General features: G+C 38.3%; 1 protein-coding gene across 2 annotated transcripts in view; it reads left to right on the top strand.

Annotated features, from left to right (window-relative positions):
* BARD1 (BRCA1 associated RING domain 1) overlaps positions 1-12,179 on the top strand; it is an 82,963-nt gene that overhangs the window by 57,005 nt on the left and 13,779 nt on the right. For both annotated transcript variants that reach the window (XM_004767006.3, XM_045078717.1), the window contains 3 exons: positions 4,230-4,338; positions 10,321-10,453; positions 11,007-11,099. In XM_004767006.3, coding sequence (XP_004767063.1) covers positions 4,230-4,338; positions 10,321-10,453; positions 11,007-11,099 — 335 coding nt within the window. The remainder of the gene's footprint in view (positions 1-4,229; positions 4,339-10,320; positions 10,454-11,006; positions 11,100-12,179) is intronic.

Here is a 12,179-nt window from a genome sequence, read left to right as displayed (position 1 = left end):
ATTTATTGCAAAGCTAAGCGAATCTAAAAGCATCTTACTGAATACTGGTGCAGGGAAATCTTGAAACCTACAAGTAAGGCAAGACAAGGTAACTAGGAATTAACTACATACAGTACTATCATTCATATTATCTATCATCTTCACTGTTTAATTTAAAAACACAAGGACTTTGATAAATTCACCAGTGAAGTCACCCAGTCCTGTATTTCCTCGTGGAGGAAATATGAACTATGAATTTCCTACTGCAAGATTTTGGGACCCTAAGTCTTTATGATTATAGAGGGAATACGGATATAGTAGAAGGTTATATGTATCTACTTCAGACTTGATCTTTTGTTTAGATTTAATGTTAATCTAACACCTTACTGTTTTTTACATCACTCTCCACTTAGAATACTTTCTTACGTGCTTGGGGTTTTGGCTCTGCAAACTCTGCCACTTTTAAAGATAAAATTTTGCATTTAAATGCAGTATTACTTCACTTAACTCTGATTTTACTTGGGTTTCCTTCTTATGCACTAAAATAAGAGTCCATTATGCAAGAGGGAAAATGACTTCTTTTTCAACCTCAGATAAAAAGGTTCATATCCTCTGTGCTTCATTTTTGTCTGAGAATATTTATATTGGTGACTGGTCAAAACCTCAGTGGTTGTCCCTCTTCTGCCTTCAGTTCATCCCCTGCAAACATAAAAAAAAATTCTTCATCCCATCAGAACCACTTTGAGTATATGGAGAATAGCATATGCTTTTTTTTTTAGAGATGTATAAAGCTTAGAATTTGGTACTTGTTCTGACATTAACACAGTTTTTTTGCAAGGGTGTAGAATTTGTAATTAGAAAATATTACATGGACCGTTGGACCTGTTAATTGTCCCACTGCCCTAGTTAATTTTTAAAAAAATTAATCTGCTATAACATAATTTGTTTCATAGCTTAAAAAAAAGGTGCACTTTTGAATTTCTGTGCCTTTCCTGCTTCACAGCAAGCCAAGTGACTTGAAAAATTAAAGTCTGTGTGTTTGCAATTTTATAGAATTCATGAAGGATTTCATTCATGAACTGTCTTGGTAGCTTGTCGTGAGTGATAGGTTTAGTATTAATAAAAATGCCTTTTTGCATGAATGTTTGGGACTGGATGCTCTGTATGTGTATGTGCAAATTTGAATTTGTCCATCCCCCCCCTTTTTTTTGAGTGGTAAGCCTTCTCTTGGGTCTAGCTAGGGGCAGGTTCTACCATATTCTTGAGTAAAAAGGACACTAAAGGGTTATACTGTATTCTGAACTCTTGCCTTTGGGGTTAAGCTGCAGTGTTAAACACAACAGTTCAATTCTTTAACAAGAACTTCTTCTCATTAGTCTTAGTAATCAAAAAGAACCCTAGTGAGCAAAGTTATTCTCATTATCTTCAATTAATAATCAGTCACATCGATAGTCTTCTGTGCACCTAACGACATGTGACTTTTCTTCCAAATGTTACCGTTTTGCAAAAAAGAAGGTAAAGCTAAGTATGTACATTTATTTATGTATTTATTTGCTTAAAGATATCTTTACCTGAGAGAGAGAGAGATGGAGGGGGAGCAAGCGCCAGTGCGAGGAGGGAGAGAATGTCCAGCAGTCTCCCCTCCCATGGCATCACGAGCTGAGCCTAAGCCATGAGGCAGTTGCTTAACTGACTGAGCCACCCAGGCACCCCTCATTATGTACATTTAAAACCGTTTTTTTGTTTGTTTGTTTTGTTTTTTACATGAAGTTTAAAGAAAGTGTTAGTCCATTGAAATCTATCATTATGGGGAAAAAAAGTCGTGCGACATTTTTGTGCCCATGTGATAAAGGAGAAATCGTACGCCCTGTCTCCTCTTGCTGTGGGGTTTGGAAGGTGCCACATAAGAACTTGATTCTCATTTCAGATTTCAGTGGTCCACAACAGAGCAGAAACACGACAGGATTTAATAGGCTCCATCTCCTGTGATGCAGGGCTGAGGTTTAACTGAATATCTTTCCATCTGTAGCATTTGTCTGTGCCATTCTCCAGTTCATTAACAATACAGGAGAGCTTAGGGTTTAGCGGGCTGTGTATAAGCAGGAGCGTCCAAGCGCATGTTTGAAGACCATATGAGATAGTGAGCTTTGTGTGTAAGGACTCGAAATGTAAACTAGAATCCTGCCAGCCATTTTATGAAGGAAAACTTTAGACAGTAGGAGCATCTCACTTGTTCAGACTGTTGTTTCATTGGTTACTTTTTGTTTGAAACCCACTGGCTACTAATGGTACTTTTGGGAAGTACTTTCATTAACAATGTTTTGTGCTGTCATAGTGGACTTATTCCTATCTGTGTAAAACAAGTATACTGTAGTTACTGTTGATGAACATACTTGCTTAGGCTCTGACATTTTGTTTCTTTGAAGTATGAGATTTACATTTGTATTTTTTAAAAAGTCCTTTGGTATACTGTGATTTTTTTTTGATGCCATATAATGTGATATCTTTTTTGTTGATTATTCATTTTTGTGCTTGGTGGTTTAAGACCTAGAATATTGATTAATTATCTCAGATTTCTCTTTTGATTGGCATACTCGCAGAATATATGTGTGAGGGGATTGTATATTTGGCCTCTAAGCACAGTAATTTAAGAGAATGGAATTAAGAAGGATCAAGGATAATGGATGAAATCAGCTGCATTTGGAAAAAAACTGAGATTGTCTGCTCAAATGTATGGGAATTTGGAAAGATACCAAGTCCAGCACAATAGCTTGTCACTTTGTTGTAAACCAGAAAGCGAAACATAATACAGTTCTTGGCTGGAGAAGGACCGTTGCCAGAGAAAGGTTGCAAATTCTTGAACCTAGGCCTAAAGGGAAATCTGAGAGTACTGATTTATTGATATTTGTGGGCACATCCCAAGAGGAATGAGTAAACTGATAGTTATGAGTAGCACTCACTAGAGAAACAGTTACTGTGGTTTATTGCTTCATGCACTCGCTATCTCTTCCTGCTCTGCCATCAAAACCACTTTATCCAAGGTCTGACCTTGTCTCCAAGTCAAATTGGTGCTTCTGTCCCTCATCTCTATGCCGTTCACACAGCATCAGAGTTGACACCTTCCTCCTTCCTCTTCTTTCCACTGTTCCCTTGCAGATCTTTTTCTGGACATTCAGTATAGTTTTAAAAAGTGGTATTGTGTAGAAGGACCATGTTGATCGTTTATTGTAGCATTGTACCGTGTTCATCGTCTTGTGTCATCGTCTTGTGTCCTGTTGAACACATTGCATGTTCACATGCACTTTAATAGCCTTTACTTGGATATACCATAATTTTAAAAACCATAAAAGCTCATAAAAGAAATGGTCATTTTAGGAAACTTTTTGTCATAATAAATTACATTTTGTATATTTTAAATTATTCTGAAGCCATATGAAAGGAAGTGGAAGAGTAGACAAAAGAAACTAATCATGGCCAATATTGACCATTATTGGAATACACAAGAAAGACACAGCTTTTAGTCAAGTCATTGGAACTTTGTTCTTTCTGTTTTCTTATCTATGAAATAGCAGATTTGTACTGTTTCTGAATTCTCTTCCAGTGTAATATATTCTGTGACTTGTGAATTAGTACATGCTGAGAAGTCTGTGTCCACTTGTTTCCGAAACCACCAGTTGATTCTCTTGATGGCTTGACTACTATACAATGTACATATGTATTAAAGTTAATTTTAAAAGTGCCCTGCTCTCTGCTTTATTCATTTATTTATTATGTGACATGCTTTTCTTTCTGCAGATCTGAATGTCTGTCCTGTGTATTTAACTAATTTCTGCATTTGTTTATATAGAATATAGAGCTTATAATAGCTATGGTAAATTATTTTTATTTGCATTTGAAAGCATTTTTCCCTTGGTAATTAATGATTATGAAGCTATATTATAAATGTGAATATGAATACAGAAGCATGCAGAGTTGTAAAAAAATTCATGTGTATCTAACAATCTATTCAATTAAAAATACTCCTAGAATGGTCTAATGTAAAATTGAAATTTCACAACTTTTTTCCATTGAATTCAGCAGCTTGGGATACTTGAGCCTTATGCTTTGTGTGAATTCTGAGTCATTTATTTTAGGAAAAGTTGTATATTATTAAGGAGGTTGAAAAAATTCTTCCCCTAGTGCATCCATTTAGTTAAAAATCAAGTCACACATTTTATTTACTTAAACCCATCTGTACTTATTTTTGCCAGTAACATATTTGGTTTGCGGCCTGTGGATTATGCAGACGGTGAAAATATGAAATCACTATTGTTGCTACCAGAGAAGAATGACTCATCATCCACTCGCCATTGCTCGGTAGTAAGTATGGATTAGACTTTGGGAAATGTATGTCTTTTATTGAAATTGGTTGTGAAGGGAACATAATAGGAAAATTTCCAGTTAGCAGATTACTTTCAATCACCGAACAATTATTGAACACTTCTTTTGTATTAGGAATTGTGAATTCAATCAAAGACAGTTATAATCAGATTAAGTCAAACAAGTATTTTGTGGAGCCCCCTGTATGTTTTAGGGAGCATTCACACTGCAGCCAATGTGATGGATGGAGCCCTAGTCTTAAGGAGCGAACATTGTCAGGAGAGATAGGAAAGGGCGAGACTGTCAATATGTAAGCCTATATAAATGGAATAATCTCAGGAACTTACAAATGTGTGGTTTGGAGATTTTGTAGAGTATAACTGAGCGGAGGTTGAGGACTCCAGGAAAGGCTCTGCTTTAGCTGTGTCCTTGGGGAGGGCCTGCAGAGAGCTGTTGTTTGATTTGAAACTTGAATGAGGAGGAGGAGGCATCCAGGGAAACATCTGTCTGGATGACAGGGGTTCCCTGTAGTGTTCCCTGTCGTCCCTCTGTGGATGAGCTTGGTGTGCTTAAAGGTTAGAGAGAAGGTCATACTTGCTGGCGACTAGTCAGTCAGTGTCCAAGAGTAATGGAGGCCACTGAAGGATTTAAAGCAAGGGAATGACATGATTCGATGTAAGTTGTAGAAAGTTCACTCTGGCTGCATTGTAGTAAGGAGACAGGTAGGAGAAGAGCAGAACCAGGATGATTGTGGAGGCCTGATGCACTGTGACAAGAAGGGATATGATCCTCTGGATTGAGGTAACAAGTGGAGATTGTGAGAAGTGATGAAGTTTAGTGTATATTTTTGAGTTAATGGCAACACACTTTCTGATGGATTCTGTATGCAGTGTGGATAAATAGAGCTGGTGTGACTTCAGCCGTGGGGCAGATGCCAGTGCTGTTTCCAGGTGTGGGGAAAGAAATCAGTAATTCTCTGCCAATTTTATGTCTGTAAGGCTGCAAGCATGTTGAACAGGTTGGTGTCTGTAGCTTAGGAAAGAGCTATAAGCTGGAAAGTGGAAAGAACGCTTATTCCTTAAGAACTTATGGTTTAGTGGGGACTATAGATGTGAAAAAAGTTCATTATGTACTGAAGTAAATTTATAATAGAAGCCATAAAAACGTACAATAGATTTACAGAGAAAGAAGAAGCTGGCTTCAGGAGGGATCAGAAGAGCTTCACAGAAAAGGTGACAGAGAAGGCATGTAAACTTGTAAAAGTTTCAGCAAGGTGTCTAATAGAATGTTGGCTGCAGATAACAAAACATTTACTCAAATGCCTTAAGGCAGTGTTTTATTTTGTATAAAGATAATCTCAGTAGAGGAGAGCTTTCCTTGGTGAGTTCAGCAATTAAATGGTTGCTGCAGAGACCCAATTTCTTTCTGTCTTTCTGCATTACCATCGTCAGCTTGAGAGCTCATCTCCCCTCAGTGGTTATAGGATGATTGTCACGGTTGTTGGTTGTAGATGGGACAGTGTCGAGTGTCTGAAACCTTCCCCAGGAGCCTGCTACTGGACTTCCCTTATGTATTGTTGGTCAGAACTGGTCACACAATTGGTGTTGATATACCTTGTCTTCAAAGACGGGGTCAGTCCTTGAAGAGCGGATATATCAGTAAAAACTGGGATTCTGTTAGCGTGGAGGGAGTGAGGCGTGGATCCAGTGAGCTTGCCGCACTGGGACCAGGTGTGCAAAATGGGGATGGCCGTCCACATTTAAGGAAGCAACAGCTGAAAGACAAGAAGGTGTAAAGGACCTTTGAAATCTGAGAAACTAGATTGAGTGTGAGAGGAGCACAAGGTGTAGTATTAGAGAGGAACCGGAGGTCAAGAGCAAGGTTGGGATCAGATTGTAAAAGGCTTTGGGTTCCCTGAGGAGGAGTTTGGACATTACTGCCCTACTCAGTGGGGCAGTCTCGGTGAGTTCCAGTGCAGAGGACAGCTCGCAGTGGGCCGACGGGGTGCGAAGCTGTGTGGTAGTCAGAGCCCTGCTGTGGAAGGGTCGGGTGATGTGGGCAGGGAGAGAAGTGGGTTTTCAAGAGGCGTGTGACGGGCACCTTGCAACGAACAAGACAGGGGAAGATGAGAGAAGGGCATGAGTTGAGGTCTGTGCGCAGAGGCCCTGCACGTCTTGTCTAGTGAGGGCAGTGGCACAGTGATTGATCTCATTGTTGAGGATGAGGAGGTGAGCCGAGGTACAGAAGAGGGCCGTAGGTGCTGTCGCAGGTCAGTTACCTTTGTACCCTGAGAACTCTCTGTCTCCTCCTCCTCCTGGATGTCAGCTCTGCAAGTGGGCACCAAGCTGGCATTTTGATAATGAACTGAAAGAGAATGTAGAAATCAGCAGTTTAATTTTCTTAGCTTACAAATGAGAACGCTGAAACCTAGTCTGATTTGCTCATGGTTGAGGAGCCATGACAAAAAAAGAAAAAGCAAGTTTGTTTTTTTTATTTGAATGGATCAGTTAGAACTTGAGTTTCTTATATCTTAGGTCAGTACCCCTTCAGTCCCCTCACACTTAATATGGCAAAATAAATTGGCATTTATTTTATTCATTTGGACTTGGACTCTCCTGGCAGAACATACAACTAAGAACCAAATTGTCATTTGTCAGTGTTGCTTTTATGAAAAGCTGGAGAAGAATTGTTTTAAATGTGTCAAAAATAAGATGTCATTATGGGATTGTTGGAGTGTGAAAGTGGTGCTGTCCTTCAGAGAAGAGGAAATTGGTTATCCTCCTCTCGGTTCGACTGTCCAGTTACCGTTGTGTTTTTATTAAATGTAAGAGACTTATGTTTTCCCCATGTCACACGGACATGGCCTGAGAATATCCTTCCTTACTATCGTGGTGGTAGGTTCTTGGCTAAGGAAGAGATAATGGATGGAAGTCCTAAGTTGAAAGGGTTGTGTCTTTCTGGAATTTCTTCCCTCAGCTGCTGCCAGACTCCCTTTCACTCCCTCTTTTTCAGCCACGTTGGGCTGCCTCACTGTTTCTTAAATCCACCAAACACGTTCCGATTCCAGGTCCTCTACGCTGGCTGTCTTCTCTGCCAGGAACAGTTGCAAGGAGCTGGGTGTACACAGGGCATCCAACCCTGGGGTAGTCCTATCAGGGAGGGCTCTGTACTGCCATAGCTTACATGGCAAAGTGCCTTCCTGTCCTCCCAACCTGGCTTTCTTTTCCCGTACCCCTAATCTGGCAAAATATATTTTTATTTTATCGGATTTTTTCCTCTGTTGTTCTTACATCCCCACAGCCAAGTGCGCAGATACCAACAGATCCAAGACTCTGAATTTTTATTTCTTAGAATGTACCTCCTTATCTCAGGGCCTGAAGAGAATGGCATGGGTATTGAGAAATGTTTATCAGCTCTAAGAGAAACAGCAATGCAGGCGTGATGGTAAATGTGTTCACGTATCTGACAAATACTTACTGGGTGTCTGGAATCTATCAGTCAAGTGTTTCAGGCGCTTGGGGATATTGTGGTCTTGGCTAGGTTGGAGCTTCAATGCAAGAATGAAGATGGAGACACATGGGGCGCCTGGGTGGCTCAGTGGGTTAAGCACCTGCCTTCAGCTCAGGTCATGATCCCAGGGTCCTGCGATGAAGCCCCCTTGGTAGGCTCCCTGTTCGGGAGGGAACCTGCTTTCCCCTCTCTCTCTGCCCGCCCTCCTGCTTGTGCTTATTCTTTCTCTCTCGCCCTCTCTCAAATAAATAAATAAAATCTTTTTTATAAAAAAGTTTATTTAATGTCATTTTACATAGTAACAAATATCTAGAAAATCAAGGTACTGAACCCATGGGATATTTTCTGAACATCTTTTGAACCTCGTGATCCTAAGATCTTTGTTTATTCTAACCAAATTCCTTGCCCACCCCTTACCTCCTGTTCCAAATCAAATGTGTAGCTTTGATGACCGTTTGCTTTTTTTTTTTTTTTCTAAATAGTATTTCTTAACTATGAGAAATTAGTGCCAGTTTCTATTTTTTATTCAAATGTAGAAACTATGATAGGAAAATGCTTGACCCACTTTGGTGCTTTTTCTGGGGTTGATGGAAATAGTATCATATGCTATATTTAGAATTGATATCTTTTCACTCTTGTGTTTTGTGCAGAGAACTCATTTAGCTGAAGTAGAGTTATATAAATTAGAAAGCAATGTGTTGCATTTAGAGCTATTTTTGTGGCACTTCCTTGTATAATTATAACTATAATTTTTGAATTACTATTTTTTACTATTATTTAGTGATGATGATCCGTAAAGTGTACCGCACTATTTCCATCTTAAGGAATATTTAATGTTTAGGTTAGACATGGTTACATCACCTTACAACTTAGAGAATAGGGAAGATACATATATAGAAATATGATGTAAATGTGTGTAAACTTGTCCAGTAAAACCTTTACCCCTTGAACCTTATATAAATAAGTAATTCAGGAAACTGAACTTTTAAGTGCTAAATATTGCCATTAAAAAAAAACCTTTTATAGAAATCTCTTAAAAAATCTTGTATACATACTTGCCTAATAAGTAGTAGAATCCATCAATAGATTTCAGTGAATGAGTTCGATCTGTTTATAGATGTAGCTAAACAACTTAGATGTTTCACTGTAGGGCATCAGACTGAATCATCACTACTCTGATATGTAAAGTGAATATTTAAATACAAAATTTTCTTGAATCTAGATGTTGAACTCTGCTAGTGATCATACCTTCAGTGTTTCACTCGTGTTCTTTAGAGCTTTTGACAATCCAGGAAAATCCTCTGCATATAAAGTCACACATGTCAGAGGGCCCTATGTCTTTTATTTGAAAATTACAGTACTATGTTTGGCTTTTTGTCCTCTAATACTGTGGTGATGATTTGCTTTTTCTTTTCTTCTTTGCTGGGTCATTGCTTGTCTTGTATCAGATAGCTTGTGGCTAACTCTCATTCCAATTCCATTCGTTAAGTCCTGTTGGCTGGTGTTGGAGGTATTATCCATCTCATTGTTTCTTTGAATCTTTCACTTTTCTTTTTTTTAAGATTTTATTTATTTATTTGTCAGAGAGAGAGAGAGCGAGCCAGCGCACAGGTACTCAGAGTAGCAGGCAGAGGGAGAAGCAGGCTCTCTGCTGAGCAAGGAGCCCAATGTGGGACTCGATCCCAGGATGCTGGGATCATGACCCAAGCCGAAGGCAGCAGCTTAACCAACTGAGCCACCCAGGCATCCTGAATCTTTCACTTCTAATCTCAAATTCTACCCATTGGTGTCTTCTCTTTATTTTTGTTCTCGTTGTCTCATGTAAGTTCTGTATCTTTCTCTTCAAGTGAAAATATTGGTCATTGTTAGAGCAGTTCTTTACTTTTCATGAGCTATGTTGAGTTATTACTGTTGGTGAATCTGATCTAACTTTTGTATTTCCTTGTCTCTTTTAATTTTCTTGGTTTTAGTAGGTAGCTATTTTGATGTTAAGAGTTTGTTTGCGATTTTTGAGCTCAGTGCAATTAGAAGCTTTAGTGTTCTTTGATTTTTCACATAATCTCAGTTTAAAATAAAAAGACCAAACTGAGTTTTAACTTTAGTGGAATAAGTTAGTGGAGGGGAGATAGGGAATTGATATTTTTTAGTGTTTTGGGTTACTTAAGAAAAAAAAGGCTTCCTAGTGACAGAATGAAGTTGTAAAACCCTACAGAGATCCGATGTAGAATCAAGAAAACAAGATGCCCTGGATTTAGATTGCTATTCCAAATAGCGTTTTATTGGGGAAAAAATAAAGGACTAATAAAATGTATTGAGCATTAAGGCTCTGAGTGACAATTTGATGGAAATTGTGGGGAATTACTAGATAAAGGAAGATAAGAACAGAGTCTCAAGCTTCTATCAAGTGCAAGTCATTTAATATCTTTCTCTAGTCTTTAAATGATTTTAACTCTGTGGTATCTCCCTTAACAGATGAACACTGGTCAGCGTAGGGATGGACCTCTTGTGCTTATAGGCAGTGGACTTTCTTCAGAACAGCAAAAAATGCTCAGTGAGCTTGCAGCAATTCTTAAGGCTAAAAAATGTGCTGAATTTGACAATACAGGTGAGGAGATTTATATACTTACTTTTGGTTCAAAAAAATTTTAAATAAGTAATCCCTTTGTAGACCTCCCTTGATAATTTATATGTCTTAACCATTGGGGATCGGCAGTATACTTTGAATCTTGTAATATGTCAAAAATGTGTTTATAGTTATAAACTACTTATAGGCCCAATTTAGTTAGGAAATAGAAGTTTAAAGCTTTGCACATATTTTGGGACAGAACTGCATCAGAAAGGCAAACTTTTGAGTTCACTCATGACAAATAAATTGTGTGCAATGTAACGCTTTAATTCTTAGTTACAGTTTGAAAATAAGAGAAAAATATGTTTGCTAATATGGCTTTAAGTTTCTTGGTTTATGATCTGATTTTTCATGTTGTTGGCTAGGATAGAGAATGATATTAAATTTAAAAAGTAGTATAAAGATTGTTGCTTTTGAAGAAAATCCAGATTATGAGGTACAGATTATAATAGTTGGAGAATTATTTTGGTTTATATCTTTGTTTCTCTCTTTCTCTCTCTCTCTCTCTTTTTTTTTTTTTTTTGTATTCTAGTGACTCATGTCATTGTTCCTGGGGATACAGTTCAAAGTACCCTAAAATGTATGCTTGGGATTCTCAATGGATGTTGGATCTTAAAATTTGAATGTAAGTACTGGACTTGGGAGAATGACAGAATGAATTAAGTTGACTAATTTCATTTTGTGTGGTACTCTACTGCCAATAATTATTTAAGGACCTTTTTTTTTTTTAACCTCTGGTTAGTCACTGCATTTTGAAAAAGCTTCTATTATTGGTACCATCTAGATGTTCTTGATGTGACCACAGAAATGCTTTTTAGTCTTTTTTAAAGTCTTTTTTTATACACTATGAACTATTTTAATAAAGAATAAATGTATTATATAGTAGACTTTGAAGCTTAAGCAATACATATCATTGTTACGATATATTTAACTTAATAAACACATGTTTAAAATATACTACCATGATATGAAATAGTTTAAGGCTTTTGTTTTAAGATTTTTTTTTTTAGGGGTGGGTAAGGAATAGAGGGAGAGGGAGAGAGTCTTAAGCAGGCTATATGCCCAGTGTGGAGCCTAACCTGGGGCTCGATCTCACCACCTAAGATCATGACCTGAGCTGAAACCAGGAGTCAGATGCTTAACCTCCTGAGCCATCCAGCCACCCCTCGCTTTATGATTTCTAAAAACTGTGTATGCTTTCTTAGCTGATCCAGTGTATTTTTGGAAACTGTTGGAAGTTTAGACTGCCTTGTACTAACCTGATTTGGAGCAATTACACCGGCTGTTACCCACACCTCTGCTGCAGCTGTATTGTCCTTACCTGCTTCTTGTTGATGGTCAAGCACCACTACTCTGAGAACTGCCTTTTACCTTCCCTCCTCTCACTTACTTGCTTTACTTATCCTTGGATTCACTTTGGACTTCAGAGAAAAAGCTCATACAGGGTTATTTCCTATTCGTCATTAGCTAAAGTATCTGCTTTGCATACAATGGCTAAAATTGGACAGTGGGTATACCTGTCTTTTGAACTAATTTTTAGAAGAGAATAATGGCGGTAAAGGGGTGCACAGGGGTCTTGTGATGATGGGGGTGAGTATCTTGATCCTGGCGGTGGTTACATCGCACAGGGCTGCGTACGTGTTTGCACTGTACAGATCTGCATGCCTGTGCGCACACACAGACCGGAGTGCATGTATAACTGATA

Source organism: Mustela putorius, unplaced genomic scaffold (genome assembly GCF_011764305.1).
Source record: "Mustela putorius furo isolate JIRA1106 unplaced genomic scaffold, ASM1176430v1.1 tig00000275_pilon_pilon_pilon, whole genome shotgun sequence".
Lineage (NCBI taxonomy): Eukaryota > Metazoa > Chordata > Mammalia > Carnivora > Mustelidae > Mustela > Mustela putorius.
This window is presented reverse-complemented; position numbering and strand designations above follow the sequence as displayed.